The sequence below is a fragment of the Nerophis ophidion genome, linkage group LG19 (assembly GCF_033978795.1).
Source record: "Nerophis ophidion isolate RoL-2023_Sa linkage group LG19, RoL_Noph_v1.0, whole genome shotgun sequence".
Classification (NCBI taxonomy): domain Eukaryota; kingdom Metazoa; phylum Chordata; class Actinopteri; order Syngnathiformes; family Syngnathidae; genus Nerophis; species Nerophis ophidion.
In genome coordinates, this window is record NC_084629.1 from 2,046,523 (window position 1) to 2,067,277 (window position 20,755).

General features: G+C 44.1%; 1 protein-coding gene and 1 long non-coding RNA gene across 6 annotated transcripts in view; one reads left to right on the plus strand and one right to left on the minus strand.

The window, feature by feature from the left end:
- The window catches only part of fmnl2a (formin-like 2a), a 187,905-nt gene that overhangs the window by 152,780 nt on the left and 14,370 nt on the right, over positions 1 to 20,755 (plus strand). For all 5 annotated transcript variants that reach the window (XM_061878975.1, XM_061878974.1, XM_061878976.1 and 2 more), the window contains 4 exons: positions 11,106 to 11,269; positions 11,353 to 11,454; positions 17,621 to 17,716; positions 19,609 to 19,732. In XM_061878975.1, coding sequence (XP_061734959.1) covers positions 11,106 to 11,269; positions 11,353 to 11,454; positions 17,621 to 17,716; positions 19,609 to 19,732 — 486 coding nt within the window. The remainder of the gene's footprint in view (positions 1 to 11,105; positions 11,270 to 11,352; positions 11,455 to 17,620; positions 17,717 to 19,608; positions 19,733 to 20,755) is intronic.
- The window catches only part of LOC133537876 (uncharacterized), a 44,270-nt gene that overhangs the window by 1,575 nt on the left and 21,940 nt on the right, over positions 1 to 20,755 (minus strand). The window lies entirely within an intron of this gene.

The window sequence follows — 20,755 nt, forward strand, 5'->3', positions numbered from 1 at the left end:
CATAGTATGTACATTGAATTATTTACATTATTTACAATCCCGGAGCTTTGGTTGATATCAGTACTTCAGTCATCAACAATTGCATCAACAGAGAAATGTGGACATTGAAACAGTGTAGGTCTTACTTAGTAGGATATGTACAGCCAGCAGAGAACATAGTGAGTTCACATAGCATAAGAACAAGTATATACATTAGAAGTACATTTGAGTTGTTTATAATCCGGGGAGATGGGATGTGAATGGAGGAGGGTATTAGTAAAGTGTTGAAGTTGCCTGGAGGTGTTGTTTTAGAGCGCTTTTGAAGGAATATAGAGATGCACTTACTTTTATACCTGTTGGGAGTGCATTCCACATTGATGTGGCATAGAAAGAGAATGAGTTAAGACCTTTGTTAGATCGAAATCTGGGTTTAACCTGGTTTGTATAAGGGTGATATTTGCTCATTTTCCGTCTGATAAGATAATTGTTCTCACTAAGCAGATTCTATGTTAATCCATCCATCATCTTCCGCTTATCCGAGGTCGGGTCGCGGGGGCAGCAGCCTAAGCAGGGAAACCCAGACTTCCCTCTCCCCAGCCACTTCGTCTAGCTCTTCCCGGGGGATCCCGAGGCGTTCCCAGGCCAGCCGGGAGACATAGTCTTCCCAACGTGTCCTGGGTCTTCCCCGTGGCCTCCTACCGGTTGGACGTGCCCTAAACACCTCCCTAGGGAGGCGTTCGGGTGGCATCCTGACCAGATGCCCGAACCACCTCATCTGGCTCCTCTCCATGTGGAGGAGCAGCGGCTTTACTTTGAGTTCCTCCCGGATGGCAGAGCTTCTCACCCTATCTCTAAGGGAGAGACCTGGAAACTCATTTGGGCCGCTTGTACCCGTGATCTTATCCTTTCGGTCATGACCCAAAGCTCATGACCATAGGTGAGGATGGGAACGTAGATCGACCGGTAAATTGAGAGCTTTGCCTTCCGGCTCAGCTCCTTCTTCACCACAACGGATCGGTACAACGTCCGCATTACTGAAGACGCCGCACCGATCCGCCTGTCGATCTCACCATCCACTCTTCCCCCACTCGTGAACAAGACTCCTAGGTACTTGAACTCCTCCACTTGGGGCAGGGTCTCCTCCCCAACCCGGAGATGGCACTCTATGTTAATCTTTTACTTGTTTTAAGGGTTTTGGTCCTAAATGATCCCAGTAAGATATTACAGCTTGTTGCTAAAATTTGATGACCTATATTGAGTGAAACATGCTTGAAACTAGAATATCAAGTGTTGCAAAGCTGTGCCATCAACCCTCACAAGTGAAGTGAATTGTATTTATATAGCGCTTTTTCTCTAGTGACTCAAAGCGCTTTACATAGTGAAACCCAATATCTAATTTGTACATTTAAACCAGTGTGGGTGGCACTGGGAGCAGGTGGGTAAGTGTCTTGCCCAAGGACACAACGGCAGTGACTAGGATGGTGGAAGCGGGGATCGAACCTGCAACCCTCAAGTTGCTGGCACGGCCGCTCTACCAACCGAGCTATACCATCCATCCATCCATTTTCTACCGCTTATTACCTTTTGGGGTCGCGGTGGGCGCTGGCGCCTATGTCACCTACAATCGGGCGGAAGGCGGGGTACACCCTGGACAAGTCGCCACCTCATCGCAGGGACAACACAGATAGACAGACAACATTCACACACTAGGGCCAATTTAGTGTTGCCAATCAACCTATCCCCAGGTGCATGTCTTTGGAGGTGGGAGGGGCCTACCCCCAGGTGCATGTCTTTGGAAGTGGGAGGGGCCTATCCCCAGGTGCATGTCTTTGGAGGTGGGAGGGGCCTACCCCCAGGTGCATGTCTTTGGAAGTGGGAGGGGCCTATCCCCAGGTGCATGTCTTTGGAGGTGGGAGGGGCCTATCCCCAGGTGCATGTCTTTGGAGGTGGGAGGGGCCTATCCCCAGGTGCATGTCTTTGGAGGTGGGAGGGGCCTACCCCCAGGTGCATGTCTTTGGAAGTGGGAGGGGCCTATCCCCAGGTGCATGTCTTTGGAGGTGGGAGGGGCCTATCCCCAGGTGCATGTCTTTGGAGGTGGGAGGGGCCTATCCCCAGGTACATGTCTTTGGAGGTGGGAGGGGCCTATCCCCAGGTACATGTCTTTGGAGGTGGGAGGGGTCTATCCCCAGGTGTATGTCTTTGGAGGTGGGAGGAAGCCGGAGTACCCGGAGGGAACCCACGCAGTCACGGGGAGAACATGCAAACTCCACACAGAAAGATCCCGAGCCTGGATTTGAACCCAGAACTGCAGGACCTTCGTATTGTGAGGCAGACGCACTAACCCCTCTGCCACCGTGAAGCCTCCGAGCTATACCGCCTTTACTTTTTCAAAGTAATAATAATAATAATAGTAATAGGGACGGCGTGGCACAGTGGGAGAGTGGGCCAGTCCTAGTACTGACCTCGTCACGTCCGTTGTGTCCTTGAGCAAGACACTTCACCCTTGCTCCTGATGGGTGCTGGTTGGCGCCTTGCATGGCAGCTCCCTCCATCAGTGTGTGTGTGAATGTGGAAGTAGTGTCAAAGCGCTTTGAGTACCTTGAAGGTAGAAAAGCGCTATACAAGTACAACCCATTTATTTAAAATTTCTTATTTCAAGTTTGAAAAAACAATATCATGACTTTGACACAGGGCTTCACGGTGGAAGAGGGGTTAGTGCGTCTGCCTCACAATACGAAGGTCCTGCAGTCCTGGGTTCAAATCCAGGCTCGGGATCTTTCTGTGTGGAGTTTGCATGTTCTCCCCGTGAATGCGTGGGTTCCCTCCGGGTACTCCGGCTTCCTCCCACTTCCAAAGACATGCACCTGGGGATAGGCCCCTCCCACCTCCAAAGACATGCACCTGGGGATAGGCCCCTCCCACCTCCAAAGACATGCACCTGGGGATAGGTTGATTGGCAACACTAAATGGTCCCTAGTGTGTGAATGTTGTCTGTCTATCTGTGTTGGCCCTGTGAGGAGGTGGCGACTTGTCCAGGGTGTACCCCGCCTTCCGCCCGATTGTAGCTGAGATAGGCGCCAGCGCCACCCGCAACCCCGAAAGGGAATAAGCGGTAGAAAATGGATGGATGGATGGACTTTGACACAATTGTGTCTCATAATTAAAACAGATGACAGCCAAATGGACTTTGCCGTTTTATTTTCAATGAAACAATAGAAAATAGGTACTCATATAGTAGTACAGTCAATCAATCAATCAATCAATGTTTACTTATATAGCCCTAAATCACTAGTCGGCACAGTACAGTAAACTGACAGTTAATAGTTAAACATTTAACATTTCAAACAGTTTTGAACAGAAATAGTTCATGCACATTCAGAAAAATTCTTCAAAATTACAATAAAAATACATTTGGCCGGGGGCCGGGCTGCATATATGTGCACTAATTGACTGAAACAGCGGGCACTTGGTGCAATGATGTCATGTTATCGAAGGAAAAATGCATTTTTAGACCATATGATTTGCCTGAGCGGCTAGTAGACCCCGAGAGTAACAAGCTTGCCTTGTTGCCTTTCCATTAAGAACAAAAATGAGTTTTTAGTATAAGTTTGCTGGTGTAAAGAAATGTAATGCTGAGTACATATCATTATGTCAAGATAATGGCACTAGCATTTACTTAATTTAAGAATATTTTTCAGCATATTGAGCAAAAAGGTCTTTTTTTTTCCTACCAAGAAAAGTGCACTTGTTACTGGTGAGAATATACTTATTTTAGGGTGTCTTTGGGTTTGTTAAAGTTAGCTAATTTTAGTTTTTTTTGGAAAGTATCGACAAGCCAAATGTTATTTTTCTATTGGCAGATAATTTTGCTTAAAATACCACAATTTTTTGTAGTTTTTTTCTTGGTTTTGTACACTGACTTTTTGCAGTGTGCACTTTAGGCTATTTGGTCTTTAATATTACTAGGGTTTGATTCTACAAGTTAATAATCAATCTGAAGCCTGCAAGGCTCAAATTTCAATAGTTATTGAACATATATGCAGCGTGTATCTAAGTTGACCTGATCCATGTGGTTGTTACCCTAAAACATCCATCCATCCATCCATCCATCATCTTCCGCTTATCCGAGGTCGGGTCGCGGGGGCAACAGCCTAAGCAGGGAAGCCCAGACTTCCCTCTCCCCAGCCACTTCGTCTAGCTCTTCCCGGGGGATCCCGAGGCGTTCCCAGGCCAGCCGGGAGACATAGTCTTCCCAACGTGTCCTGGGTCTTCCCCGTGGCCTCCTACCAGCTGGACGTGCCCTAAACACCTCCCTAGGGAGGCGTTCGGGTGGCATCCTGACCAGATGCCCGAACCACCTCATCTGGCTCCTCTCCATGTGGAGGAGCAGCGGCTTTACTTTGAGTTCCTCCCGGATGGCAGAGCTTCTCACCCTATCTCTAAGGGAGAGACCCAAACTCATTTGGGCCGCTTGTACCCGTGATCTTATCCTTTTGGTCATGACCCAAAGCTCATGACCATAGGTGAGGATGGGAACGTAGATCGACGGTTAAATTGAGGGCTTTGCCTTCCGGCTCAGCTCCTTCTTCACCACAACGGATCGGTACAACGTCCGCATTACTGAAGACGCCGCACCGATCCGCCTGTCGATCTCACGATCCACTCTTCTCTCACTCGTGAACAAGACTCCTAGGTACTTGAACTCCTCCACTTGGGGCAGGGTCTCCTCCCCAACCCGGAGACGGCATTCCACCCTTTTTTGGGCGAGAACCATGGACTCGGACTTGGAGGTGCTGATTCTCATTCCGGTCGCTTCACACTCGGCTGCGAACCGATCCAGTGAGAGCTGAAGATCCCGGTCAGATGAAGCCATCAGGACCACATCATCTGCAAAAAGCAGAGACCTAATCTTGCGGTCACCAAACCGGAACCCCTCAACGCCTTGACTGCACCTAGAAATTCTGTCCATAAAAGTTATGAACAGAATGGGTGACAAAGGACAGCCTTGGCGGAGTCCAACCCTCACTGGAAATACCCTAAACCAGTGGTTCTCAAACGGGGGTACTTGAAGGTATGCCAAGGGGTACGTGAGATATTTTAAAAATATTGTAAAAATAGCAACAATTGAAAAATCCTTTATAAATATATTTATTGATATAACACTTCAACAAAATATGAATGTAAGTTCATAAACTGAAAAGAAATACAACAATGCAATATTCAGTGTTGACAGCTAGATTTTTTTGTGGACATGTTCCATAAATATTGATGTTAAAGATTTCTTTTTTTGTAAAGAATTTTTTAGAATCCAGACAAATCTCTATTACAATCCCTAAAAAGGACACTTTAAGTTGATGATTACTTCTATGTGTAGAAATCTTTATGTGTAATTGAATCACTTGTTTATTTTTCAACAAGTTTTTAGTAATTTTAAAACTTTTTTCCAAATAGTTCAAGAAAGACCACTAAAAATGAGCAATATTTTGCACTTTTATGCAATTTAATACATCAGAAACTGATGACATAGTGCTGTATTTTACTTCTTGATCTCTTTTTTTCAACAAAAATGCTTTGCTCTGATTAGGGGGTACTTGAATTAATAGAAATGTTCACAGGGGGTACATCACTGAAAAAAGGTTGAGAACCACTGGACTAAACAACCGCATATATAATGTTAAAGCCAGGACTGCGCTCTAATGGTGCTTCAAACGGCTTGTGTTAGATTAGATTAGATTAGATAGTACTTTATTTATTCCATCGGGAGAGTTCCTTCAGGAAAATTAAAATTTTCAGCACAATCCCATTCAAGATCAGACAAACATTACAGGGAGACAGAACAGGATCGCTGACGGGTCTGCCGGCTTCCAGCGCCCCTTACAAAAAAGATGTGATACGGGTAAACAAGGGGGGGAATGGGAGAAAAAAATAGAAGATTAAAATAAAATAAAATAATCGGTCGTAGCCTGGGCCCTGGAGAGGGGGTGCAGACTGAGGCCAAGGGAAAAAACAACTCATAGCCATAGTACACATCCCTCTCACATGCGTGTAAGAGGGAAACATCAAACATCAAAGAAGACAAAGGACATTAAAGACATTAAAGCAGCAGATACAAGCAGACACTTCTACATACAGCTATGAATAAAAAGTAAAAGAAACATATCCACTGTGGTGGCCTCTGCGGTGTTCCATGCCATCGTCTGCTGGGGTGGGGGGAGCATGGCCAGAGACAGGAGCAGACCCAACAAAGCAACCAAGACAGCCGACTCCACTCTCGGCCAGTGTCCAGTCCGCATGGATGAGCGAGGATACGTCCAAGGTGACTGAGGTGTCCGACACCTGCTCACCCAGCCAAGACGCCGCAAAGCCTCTTAGGGTTGCACAATTCATTTAATTTGAATCAGGATTTTGGCTGCCAATATTAAATAAGGGTGAATGTTTGCATTATTAAAAGTTATAAAGCAGGGTGGCGCCGTACATCAAGTCATGCACTTTCACATCTGCGGCTCGTCTTGAAGCCCAGTGAAGCGCATCTTCCCTCCCGTCCATGCCAGAGTCCATTTTGTATGAGCACTGAGCTCAATGACCACGACTGGCATTGGAAAAAAAATTCCCAGGCTGCGTCAGGCTGTCGCCTCATTTGACTTAGTTTCACTTCCATGAAGTCCTCGGCGCGGGTTTAAGACCACTTCGCTTTTTATTATTAAATGGCACAGGTGTGGACGCCTACACAACACTCTGCTCTGCCAGGCATGATGCTAAAATGAGTCCGGGCACTTTTTGACGCTGGCATCTATGAATGCAGGGTATGTGGAAATGTAATTTACACATTGAAGGACGATTATTACATTAAAATAACACTATTTTGTCATTTAATATACAGCACAGGCCAAAAGTTTGGACACACCTCATTGAATGCGTTTTCTTTATTTTCATGACTGTAGTTTATCACTGAAGGCTTCAAAACTATGACTGAACACATGTGGAGTTATGTACTTAACAAAAAAAGGTGAAGTAACTGAAAAAATGTTTTATATATTCTAGATCCTTAGTTCCTTTGCTCTGATTACTGCTTTGCACACGCTTGGCATTCGATGAACTTCTAGAGGTAATGGTTTGGTATTGGTTTTCACTTTGCTTGAGGCTCATTGAGAGAATGCTTTTAGAGCAGGGGCGCTCACACTTTTTCTGCAGGCGAGCTACTTTGCAATTGACCAAGTCGAGGAGATCTACCTCATTCCTATTTATAATTTATATTTATTTATTTATGAAAAAGACATTTAACAAGTTAAATGTGTTTAATGATAATACAAGCATGTTTAACACACATAGATTCCTTTCTTTCACCAAGACAAGAATATAAGTTGGTGTATTACCTGATTCTGATGACTTGCATTGATTGGAATCAGACAGTGATGATGATAACGTCCACATTTTCAAATGCAGGAAGAAAAAAGTCCTCCTTTCTGTCCAATACCACATGAAAGTGGTTGGATTTGGCATCTCATTTGTCCAACTTGCATACTCCTTTTTAAACACTTTGTTATGAGAGTAGCATATGTGTGTGGCCCTTTAATGTCTGGCAGCAGGTGAGTGACGTCAGTGAGTGTGCGGGTGGGCAAGCAAGTGAGAAAGAGTACATTGGCATCAAACTCCGTAGCTTGCTAGCTTGTGCACGCTAGCTTTCTGAGACTCTTATTTTGTTAGCACAGGCAGGATGTAACAGGTCTTTTATGGTGAAGACAGGAAGTGTGCAGTCGCTCTTTAGAGTTTTGACAGTAGGTACGGAGTCTCTAGAAATAAAATGTGTTTCTCTGCGTCCGCCCTGTTAGTGATTTTTTTCTTAAATATGAGCTGGCAGCAGCCAGCGTCATCTCACAAGATCCTCGGGTGCCGAGAATGTCAAACAACTGACAAAAGGGAAGTCTTGGTATGATTGATGATTGCTCATTTTTATGTCTATTTTTTAATGCCTGGCTTGAGATGGACTGACACCCTCCGAGATCGACGTAATGGGCACCCCTGTACTACAGTGTGCAAAGAAGTATTCAAAGGAAAGGGTGGCTATTTTGAAGAAACTAGATTCTAAAACATGTTTTCAGTTACTTCACCTTTTTTTGTGAGTTACATAACTCCACATGTGTTCATTCATAGTTGTCATGCCTTCAGTGACAACCTACAACGTAGATCAGGGGGAGGGAACCTGTGGCTCTTTTGATGACTGCATCTGGCTCTCGGATAAATCTGAGCTGACATTGCTTAACACGATAAGTAACAAATAATTCCACTTGTAATCACAGTGTTCAAAATATAAAACATTCTCATGCATTTTTAATCCATCCATCCGTTTCCTACCGCACCTGTTCAAGAAGTTGCGTTAATGGTAAGAAGTTAACAGTGGCGCAGTGGAAGAGTGGCCGTGCGCAACCCGAGGGTCCCTGGTTCAAATCCCACCTAGTACCAACCTCGTCACGTCCGTTGTGTCCTGAGCAAGACACTTCACCCTTGCTCCTGATGGGTGCTGGTTGGCGCCTTGCATGGCAGCTCCCTCCATCAGTGTGTGAATGTGTGTGTAAATGTGGAAGTAGTGTCAAAGCGCTTTGAGTACCTTGAAGGTAGAAAAGCGCTATACAAGTACAACCCATTTATCATTTTATTTATTTACTTATTATTGGTTAGTGTGGGGCTTGCCCTCCTGGGGGTTCTTCAGACCACCAAGCACCGACATGAGAGCCTGTTTCAGGGTTACAATATTGTTTTATTTTTCAATAAGTCTCTCAGTTGCTTTCCAGCAATTGTATTTCCAGCCCCAACCCATTCTCTCCTCCTGGCTGCTGCTTATAACAGAGCGACAGGTGATTAGATAACAAGGCCCAGGTGGGCCATCTACGCACCTGTCACTGATACATGAGTACATGTAAAATATTAAATAATTAAAATCAATGGTGTCCTGCATTATTGATCTTTGAGGGCTTTAATTGCTAAATTAAGGAACTCTCCTGAAGGAATCCATAAAGTTCTATCTATCCATCTATCTATCCATCTATCTATCTATCTATCTATCTATCTATCTATCTAAATACTGCATATTTCAGTTTTACTATAAAAAACAAAGTTGTCTTTGACAGAAAAGGCATAAAACCTAATTTGTTTTACTTTATATCAACCTAAAGTTGATATAGAGATTTACTGTAAGCATTAAATAAAATAAAAACATAATAATTTGACTTATTTTTAACATTTTAGTGACTGAGACCTTCTATGCTCCCCAGGAGCCCTAAGGATTAAAAAAAAAATCCATATATTTTGTTATGGTTTGAAAATGAAAAATATCAAAATGGCCCCCACATGCTTAAATTTTTCCGTGTACGGCCCTTTGTGGTAAAAGTTTGGACACCCCTGTCCTAAATGATTGGTAAAACGCTCCTAACGTGACTACAGGGCGGAGGACCAACTCTTGAAACGAGTAGACCCTACTTTCCATTCATAGCTATGCATTGTGGTCATTTCTCCTGTAGTACAAACCCCGTTTCCATATGAGTTGGGAAATTGTGTTAGATGTAAATATAAACAGAATACAATGATTTGCAAATCCCTTTCAAGCCATATTCAGTTGAATATGCTACAAAGACAACATATTTCATGTTCAAACTCATAAACTTTACTTTTTTTTTTTGCAAATAATAATTAACTTACAATTTCATGGCTGCAACACGTGCCAAAGTAGTTGGGAAAGGGCATGTTCACCACTGTGTTACATCACCTTTTCTTTTAACAACACTCAATAAACGTTTGGGAACTGAGGAAACTAATTGTTGAAGCTCTGAAAGTGGAATTCTTTCCCATTCTTGTTTTATGTAGAGCTTCAGTCCTTCAACAGTCCGGGGTCTCCTCTGTCCTATTTTACGCTTCATAAATGCGCCACACATTTTCGATGGGAGACAGGTCTGGACTGCAGGCGGGCCAGGAAAGTACCCACACTCTTTTACTACGAAACCACGCTGTTGTAACACGTGGCTTGGCATTGTCTTGCTGAAATAAGCAGGGGTGTCCATGATAACGTTGCTTGGATGACAACATATGTTGCTCCAAAACCTGTATGGACCTTTCAGCATTAATGGTGCCTTCACAGATGTATAAGTTACCTACTATGCCTTGGGCACTAATACACCTCCATACCATCACACATGCTGGCTTTTGAACTTTGCGCCTGTAACAATCCAAATGGTTATTTTCCTCTTTGTTCTGGAGGACACCACATCCACAGTTTCCAAATATAATTGGAAATGTGGACTCGTCAGACCACAGAACACCTTTCCACTTTGCATCAGTCCATCTTAGCTGAGGTCGGGCCCAGGGAAGCCGGCGGTGTTCCTGGGTGTTGTTGATAAATGGGTTTGGCTTTGCATTGTAGAGTTTTAACTTGCACTTACAGATGTAGCGACCAACTGTAGTTACTGGCAGGGGTTTTATGAAGTGTTCCTGAACCCATGTGGTGATATCCTTTATACACTGATGTCGGTTTTTGATGCAGTACCGACTAAGGGATCAAAAATCCGTAATATCATCGCTTACGTGCAGTGATTTCTCCAGATTCTCTGAACCTTTTGATGATTTTACAGACCGTAGATGGTAAAATCCCTAAATTCCTTGCAATAGCTCGTTGAGAAATGTTGTTCTAAAACTGTTCGACAATTTGCTTACAAAGTGGTGACCCTCGCCCCATCTTTGTTTGTGAATTACTTAGCATTTCATGGAAGGTGCTTTTATTACCCAATCATGGCACCCACCTGTTCCCAACTAGCCTGCACACCTGTGGGATGTTCCAAATAAGTGTTTGATGAGCATTCCTCAACTTCATCAGTATTCATTGGCACCTTTCCCAACTTCTTTGTCACATGTTGCTGGCTTTAAATTCTAAAGTTAATGATTATTTGCAACAAAAAAAAAAATGTTTATCAGTTTGAACATGAAATATGTTGTCTTTGTAGCATATTCAACTGAATATGGCTTGAAAAGGATTTGCAAATCATTGTATTCTGTTTATATTTACATCTAACACCATTTCCCAACTCATATGGAAACGGGGTTTGTATCGCCTGCACACTGAAGTCTTCTAATGTTCACAGTGTCGCTGGACAACGTCCTGCTGGATGTGAAGGAGCTGCACAGAGGCATGGAGCTGACCAAGAGAGAGTACAGCATGCACGGCCACAACACCATGCTCAAGGATTTCATCATGCACAACGAGAGCAAGCTGAAAAAGCTGCAGGATGACGCCAAGATCGCACAGGTAAGGCTGCCCGCGCCACCATGATGACAGCAAGCTAAAGTGCGGACACAAACACCAACCAATCGCTTGTCTTTGTTCCAAAGGATGCCTTCGAGGAGGCAGTGAAGTTCTTTGGGGAGAGTTCAAAAACTACGCCGCCGTCCGTCTTCTTTCCTGTGTTTGTACGCTTCGTGAAGGCCTACAGGGTGAGTGTCACTCAAAACCTGCTGCTGGTGTTTTTGCGGCCAAACAAAGAGACTATAAAAGTAGCAGGAACAATTTGGTTTTGAAAAAAACCTCACTTTTGTTTACATTGTTAGCATTAGGGGCAGCACGGCGGTACAGGGGTTAGTGCATGTGCCTCACAATATGAAGGTCCTGAGTAGTCCTGAGTTCAATCCCGGGCTTGGGATCTTTCTGTGTGGAGTTTGCATGTCTCTCCAAAGACATGCACCTGGGGATAGGCCCCTCCCACCTCCAAAGACATGCACCTGGGGATAGGCCCCTCCCACCTCCAAAGACATGCACCTGGGGATAGGCCCCTCCCACCTAAAAAGACATGCACCTGGGGATAGGCCCCTCCCACCTCCAAAGACATGTACCTGGGGGTAGGCCCCTCCCAACTCCAAAGACATGTACCTGGGGATAGGCCCCTCCCACCTAAAAAGACATGCACCTGGGGATAGGCCCCTCCCACCTCCAAAGACATGTACCTGGGGATAGGCCCCTCCCACCTCCAAAGACATGTACCTGGGGATAGGCCCCTCCCACCTCCAAAGACATGCACCTGGGGATAGGCCCCTCCCACCTCCAAAGACATGCACCTGGGGATAGGCCCCTCCCACCTCCAAAGACATGTACCTGGGGGTAGGCCCCTCCCAACTCCAAAGACATGTACCTGGGGATAGGCCCCTCCCACCTAAAAAGACATGCACCTGGGGATAGGCCCCTCCCACCTCCAAAGACATGTACCTGGGGATAGGCCCCTCCCACCTCCAAAGACATGTACCTGGGGATAGGCCCCTCCCACCTCCAAAGACATGCACCTGGGGATAGGCCCCTCCCACCTCCAAAGACATGCACCTGGGGATAGGCCCCTCCCACCTCCAAAGACATGCACCTGGGGATAGGCCCCTCCCACCTCCAAAGACATGCACCTGGGGATAGGCCCCTCCCACCTCCAAAGACATGCACCTGGGGATAGGCCCCTCCCACCTCCAAAGACATGCACCTGGGGATAGGCCCCTCCCACCTAAAAAGACATGTACCTGGGGATAGGCCCCTCCCACCTAAAAAGACATGCACCTGGGGGTAGGCCCCTCCCACCTAAAAAGACATGCACCTGGGGATAGGCCCCTCCCACCTCTAAAGACATGCACCTGGGGGTAGGCCCCTCCCACCTAAAAAGACATGCACCTGGGGGTAGGCCCCTCCCACCTCCAAAGACATGCACCTGGGGGTAGGCCCCTCCCACCTAAAAAGACATGCACCTGGGGATAAGCCCCTCCCACCTCCAAAGACATGCACCTGGGGATAGGCCCCTCCCACCTCCAAAGACATGCACCTGGGGGTAGGCCCCTCCCACCTAAAAAGACATGTACCTGGGGATAGGCCCCTCCCACCTCCAAAGACATGCACCTGGGGGTAGGCCCCTCCCACCTAAAAAGACATGCACCTGGGGATAGGCCCCTCCCACCTCCAAAGACATGCACCTGGGGATAGGCCCCTCCCACTTCCAAAGACATGCACCTGGGGATAGGCCCCTCCCACCTCCAAAGACATGCACCTGGGGATAGGCCCCTCCCACCTCCAAAGACATGCACCTGGGGATAGGCCCCTCCCACCTCCAAAGACATGCACCTGGGGATAGGCCCCTCCCACCTCCAAAGACATGCACCTGGGGATAGGCCCCTCCCACCTCCAAAGACATGCACCTGGGGATAGGTTGATTGGCAACACTAAATGGTCCCTAGTGTGTGAATGTTGTCTGTCTATCTGTGTTGGCCCTGTGATGAGGTGGCGACTTGTCCAGGGTGTACCCCGCCTTCCGCCCAATTGTAGCTGAGATAGGCGCCGGCGCCCCCCGCGACCCCGAAAGGGAATAAGCGGTAGAAAATGGATGGATGGATGGATATTCTACAATTGTTTGGTCCTAAATTAAGCATTCTTATTTGTTCCAATTCTAAATCAATTCCATCCATCCATCCATCCATTTTCTACCGCTTATTCCCTTTCGGGGTCGCTGGCGCCTATCTCAGCTACAATCGGGCGGAAGGCGGGGTACACCCTGGACAAGTCGCCACCTCATCGCAGGGCCAGCACAGATAGACAGACAACACTCACATTCACAATTCATCATTTTCAAAAATAGATTTTTAAATGGTTTGTTTTTACTTTTTTAAACAAAACATTTAAAAAAATATATGTTTTTAGCCCATTTCTCTGCTTACTCGCCATGTTTACACGTGAGCGACAAAAAGCGAAAAAAACGAACCTATTTTGAAAATGTTATAATTACTATACCAAATGGGGCGGTTTAGCTCGGTTGGTAGAGTGGGCCGTGCCAGCAACTTGAGGGTTGCAGGTTCGATTCCCGCTTGTGCCATCCTAGTCACTGCCGTTGTGTCCTTGGGCAAGACACTTTACCCACCTGCTCCCAGTGCCACCCACACTGCTTTAAATGTAACTTAGGTATTGGGTTTCACTATGTAAAGTGCTTTGAGTCACTAGAGAAAAAGCGCTATATAAATAGAATTCACTTCACTTCAAATAATACATTGCGATAATCAGTAAGAATCAAAAATCGTGTTTAAATAAGAAACAATTTTAAACCAAATGTTTTAGAATACGCGCTGTTCAGTATCATGGCCTCAAGCAGCTTTGAATACGATATTGGATCGTGCCGTATCTGCAAGTTGTTGACTTTTGATATCGTTTTGCCGCGTTTGCATTTGTTGTGACCTTCCTTAGCCATCGTAGTTATCTGCCTTTCTTGCTTAGATTACTGAAGGTGATGACGTCACAGAGGGGCAGACAGACTTGAACAACGTTTAAAGTCCTTATCTTTTAAAGCAGGGGTGCCCATTACGTCGATGGCGAGCTACCAGTCGACCGCGGGGGGTGTGTCAGTCCATCTCCAGCCAGGCTTTTAAAAAAAATAGACCTAAAAATGAGTGATCATCAATCTTCACCAAGACGTCACTTAAATGACATTCACGGTACCGGAGGGTCTTGTGAGATGACGCTGGCTGCTGCAAGATCATTATTATGAAAATATGACCGAGAGGAAGGCCAGAAACACTTTTTATTTCAACAGACTCTCGCGCCGTACCTTCCGTCAAAACTCTAAAGGCCGACTGCACATTTCCTATCTTCACAATAAAAGCCCTGCTTCATGCTGCCTGCGCTAACTAAATACAGAGTCTCGGAAAGCTGGCGTGCACATCACTTGTGCACGCCAGCTTTCCGAGACTCTTATTTTGTTAGCGCAGGCAGCATGAAGCAGGGCTTTTATTGTGAAGATAGGAAATGTGCAGTCGGCCTTTAGAGTTTTGACGGAAGGGACGGCGCGAAAGTCTGTTGAAATAAAAAGTGTTTCTGGCCTTCCTCTCTGTCATTTTTTCATAATAATGAACTGGCAGCAGCCAGCGTCATCTCACAAGACCCTCGGGTGCCGTGAATGTCAATCAAGCAAGCTACGGAATTTGCCGCCAATGTTTTTCTTGTAAAGTGTATGGAAGCTGGATGAATTAGATGCCAAAAACCAACCACTTTCATGTGGTATTGTACAGAAAGGACAACTTTTTTTCTCCTCCATTTGAAAATGTGGGCGTTATCATCATTACTGTCTGATTCCAATCAATGCAAGTCATCAGAATCAGGTAATACACCAACTTATATTCTTGTCTTGGTGAAAGAAAGACATCTATATGTGTTACACATGCTTGTATTATCATTAAACACATTTAACTTGTTTACAAAAATGTCTCTTTCATAAATAAATAAATATAAATGATATATATAAATGAGGTAGAACCCCTCGAGTTGGTCCATTGAAAAGTAGCTCGCCTGCAGAAAAAGTGTGGGCACCCCTGATTTAAATTGTTGAACCTCATACAAAATTATCTGCAAGTTGTTGCTTTTTGATATGGTTTTGCATTGGTTGTGACCTTCCTAAGCCATCGTAGTTATCAGCGTTGTTGCTTAGATGACTGAAGGTGATGACATCACAGACAGACTTGAACAACGTTTAAAGTCCTCATCATGTAAAGTGCTGAACCTCATCCAAAAGTCTCCTGTTCTTAAATCCAATGTTTTCTTTTTTCTACTTTCGATAAAAATCAATCGATTGCCTTTTAAAACAATGTTGAATCGCAGCCTGTCTTCTGGAAGGCAAATTTGCTGAGCACAGGTCAAATTAGTTGAATGTTTTAATCGATTTATTTATAAATAGATTTATTGTTCGACTCTTCATAATCACCTTTTTTAATTTTGTTGTTGTTGTGAAAACCACTAATCCTTGGTTGAATATCACAAGAGGACATTATTACATTTATAGTTGCAAACAGCAGAGGGACTTTTAACATTTTTACATGAATGGTGTTACAAAACTACAAACCCCGTTTCCATTTGAGTTGGAAAAATGGTGTTAGATGTAAATATAAACAGAATACAATGATTTGCAAATCCTTTTCAAGCCATATTCAGTTGAATATGCTACAAAGACAACATATTTGATGTTCAAACTCATAAACATTTTTTTTGTTTGCAAATAATCATTAACTTTAGAATTTGATGCCAGCAACACGTGACAAAGAAGTTGGGAAAGGTGGCAATAAATACTGATAAAGTTGAGGAATGCTCATCAAACACTTATTTGGAACATCCCACAGGTGTGCAGGCTAATTGGGAACAGGTGGGTGCCATGATTGGCTATAAAAGCAGCTTCCATGAAATGCTAAGTAATTCACAAACAAAGATGGGGCGAGGGTCACCACTTTATAAACAAATTGTCAAACAGTTTTAGAACAACATTTCTCAACGAGCTATTGCAAGGAATTTAGGGATTTTACCATCTACGGTCCGTAAAATCATCAAAAGGTTCAGAGAATCTGGAGAAATCACAGCACGTAAGCGATGATATTACGAACCTTTGATCACTCAGGCGGTACTGCATCAAAAACCGACATCGGTGTGTAAAGGATATCACCACATGGGCTCAGGAACACTTCAGAAAACCACTGTTAGTAACTACAGTTGGTCGCTACATCTGTAAGTGCAAGTTAAAACTATTCTATGCAAAGCGAAACCCATTTATCAACAACACCCAGGAACGCCGCCGGCTTCGCTGTGCCTGAGCTCATATGAGATGGACTGATCCAAAGTGGAAAGGTGTTCTGTGGTCTGACGAGTCCACATTTCAAATTATATTTGGAAACTGTGGATGTGGTGTCCTCCGGAACAAAGAGGAAAATAACCATCCGGATTGTTATAGGTGCAAAGTTCAAAAGCCAACATCTGAGATGGTATGGGGGTGCATTAGTGCCCAAGGCATGGGTAACTTACACATCTGTGAAGGCACCATTAATGCTGAATGGTCCATACAGGTTTTGGAGCAAGATATGTTGTCTTCCAAGCAACGTTATCATGGACGCCCCTGCTTATTTTAGCAAGACAATGCCAAGCCACGTGTTACAACAGCGTGGCTTTGTAGTAAAAGAGTGCGGGGACTTTCCTGGCCCGCCTGCAGTCCAGACATGTCTCCTATCGAAAATGTGTAGCGCATTATGAAGTTTAAAATACGACAACAAGACCCCGGACAATTTAAGCTGTACATCAAGCAAGAATTGTAAATAATTCCGCTTTCAAAGCTTCAACAATTAGTTTCCTCAGTTCCCAAGCGTTTATTGAGTGTTGTTAAAAGCAAATGTGATGTAACACAGTGGTGAACATACCCTTTCCCAACTACTTTGGCACGTGTTGCAGCCATGAAATTCTAAGTTAATTATTATTTGCAAAAAAAAAAATGTTTATGAGTTTGAACACCAAATATGTTGTCTTTGCAAATCATTGTATTCTGTTTATATTTACATCTAACACAATTTCCCAACTCATATGGAAACAGGGTTTTAGGGTGAAAATGTTCTTTGGACTGAATGGAAAAAATTGTTCCAACGAGTTTTTTCTGTTTCATCTTTTTTCCACAATATTATGTCATGTAAATCGGCCTCCGTATCAAGTTTGTTAAATTTTTCCTAAATGGACTGTACCAAAACATTTAATCTCTCTTCTGTTCACACTGTCAAGATCATCTCCTGTGTTATCGTGACCGTCTGTTTTCTATCAACATTGTGTTCCTGCTGTCTTCCCCAGCAAGCTGAAGAGGACAACGAGCAGAAAAAGAGGCAGCAGCAGATTTTGATGGAGAAGCTTCTGGAACAGGAGGCCATGATGGAAGCAGACCAGAAGGTGAGCCAGTCGTGCCCTACTGCACCTCACCCTGCCCCCCCCCCCCCCCTAGTAGTGGACACATGACCTGGTGCATCTGCTTCTTTCTGCTCTGCACCCTGCTGGCTCACGTCACTACTGCTCAGGATCAGCTGTTGCCCTTCTTAATGGTTTGGTTTAGTGCAGGGGTAGGGAACCTATGGCTCTAGAGCCAGATGTGGCTCTTTTGATGACTGCATCTGGCTCTGGGATAAATCTGAGCTGACATTGCTTAACAGGATAAGTAATGAATAATTCCACTTGTAATCACAGTGTTAAAAATAACGTTCAAAATATAAAACATTCTCATGCTTTTTTATGTTCAAGAAGTTGCATTAATGGTAAGAAGTAATTTATTTATTATTGGTTAGTGTGGGGCTTGTCCTCCTGGGGGTTCTTCAGAGCACCAAGAGCCTGTTTTAGGGTTACAATATTGTTTTATTTTTATTTTTCTGTCAGTTGCTTTCCAGCAATTGTCTTTTTCTGTTTCGTCCTCACTCGCGCTCTGGCTCCAGCCCCAACCCTGTCTCTCCTCCTGGCTGCTGCTTATAACAGAGCGACAGGTGATTAGATAACAAGGCCCAGGTGGGCCGTCTACGTACCTGTCGCTGATTTCGAGGCCGATCCAGGCAACATCCCTTTTTGGCTGCTGGCCCGCAGGCCACGGCCCCTCCACAGTTAGCTTCAGAATAACAATGTTACTACAAAGAATAAAAGACCTATTATACCCTGGAAATGTTGGTTTTACTTAACCCTTGTATTATGTTGGAAAAAATGACATTGATTATGTTGCGGGTCGTTTTGACCCATACTGTGTAAATGCACTCAAGACAGTCAAGAAAACAGGTTAAACCAATAATAATTTTACTTTAAGTTATATAAACATTTAGAAAAGTGACATACAATACATTTTTTATTCCAATTATATTATGTTAAGGGTCAATTTGACCCATTTCAGTTTTTGTGTTGATCAAAGTACTGGTTATCCTTTCTTTTTCTTGCTGAAATCTGGTGACTTTTCCTCATCTAGGGTCATGAACTGGTGTGTAAATCTGGACACTTTGTTGTGTCGTGGAATGTTTGTGCAGAGTTTGTATAAAAAGATGATGTTGCGAGTCATTTTGACCCAGGCGCTTTAATGTAGGTAAATAGCTGTTCAGATCCAAAAATAAACATCTCTCCATGATGTACTTTTTACTTTGATGTACAATTGTTTGTATGTTGATTGTCTCTGAGACCCGGAGCCAGGTGTGTGAAGAGAGGCAACTTTCTCACACTTGTCCTTGTCTCCTCAGATGTCATCCTTCTGGAGCTCATTTTTGGTGAGTTTGTCAAAGAGATGACATGAGAACAGTGACAAGGACAAGTTTGAGAAAGTTCCCTCTCTTCACACACCTGGCTCAGAGGCAATCCAAATACAAACAAAGTAAAACGTACATCAAAGAGAGTTGTTTATTTTTGGCTATTTACCCACATTAAAGTGTCTGGGTCAAAATGACCCGCAACATCATCTTTGTATACAAACTCTGCAAGACATTCCGCTACTCAACAAAGTGTCCAGATTTTACACACCAGTCCATGACCTTAGATGAGGAAAAGTCACCAAATTTCAGCAAGAAAAAGAAAGGATAACCAGTACTATGATCAACACAAAAACTGAAATGGGTCAAATTGACCCTCAACATAATAGAAGGGTTAAAAATGCACGCGTTTAGTTGTGTTCAGTGTTAAAAAAAATATGATATGGCTCTTAGGGAAATACATTTTAAAATATTTGGCTTCTTGGCTCTCTCAGCCAAAAAGGTTCCCGACCCCTGGTTTAGTGTTGTGTAAAACATGCGACACAAATTGAAGTGACGGTGTCTTCTTTTCAGTCTTCGTCGCATAAAAACAAAAGACAGCAACAGGAGCTGATCCAAGAGCTGCGGAAGAAGCAAGTAAAAGACAGCCGCCACGTCTATGAAGGCAAAGATGGCGCCATTGAGGACATCATCACGGGTAAACCTATTTGGACCTGGCTCCATTGGTTACACACACACACACACACACACACACACACACACACACACACACACGTACACACACACACGCGTGTGGGGCGATCTGCATGGAGGCTTCCGAATGAACTAACACCGACTCTATTTTTGGAGAAGCAGATGTTTGAGAAGCAAACATGAAGCTACGAGCTAATCCTGGACACTCTGAGGCGCTTCAAGTGTTGTCGATGTTCTGCTTTGCCGTTGCTTAGCAACACATGGCGGATGCTGCCACTAACTCCAAGGACATTTTACCATCAAAAGAATGGATATTCAATACTCAAACATGCCATTGCATTAGGTACACCTGAACAATGTAAAGATTGATCAGTTTTGATTGACGCTGTCAGAGAAGTAGTCTCATAATAATATTTTGTACCTATTGTGAGATTTTTGTTTTTAAATACATCAACACAACAGATGCATGCTTCGACATGTACTGTAATTTCCGGACTATAAAGCGCACCGGTGTTAAATCTAGATTTTAGAAGAAATAAATACCCTTCCATAGATTAGCCAAACTGGACTATAAGCCACAGATATATACGTTGTGAAAGGAGTTATTTATGCAGAAAAAAATGTGTATTATACTAATTACTTCCAAACTGCAGCTGGACAATTTTGTAATGTTCATATTGTTGTTACTTACCCAGCGTTTGTGGCTTTTAATGCCTCACAATCAAACACTTTTATGTTAAAATACTGAACAGATGTTTACCTTATCCCAATAAACATCTGTTCAGTATTTTAACATAAAAGTGTTCGTTTGTGAGGCATTAAAAGCCACACAATGCAACGGGTCCATCAGACCCACAAACGCTGGCCGAGTAACAACATTATGAACGTTGCACGGAAAATTTCTCTGCCGGTTTCTGCATCCCACAGGGATTCTTCTTTTGTGTTGCTGCACCTGTGGTTCCCACACAAGGTTGCATCATTGTTTGTCAACACTGTCTGCTCTCATTTTCTCGCACATTTGACCCTC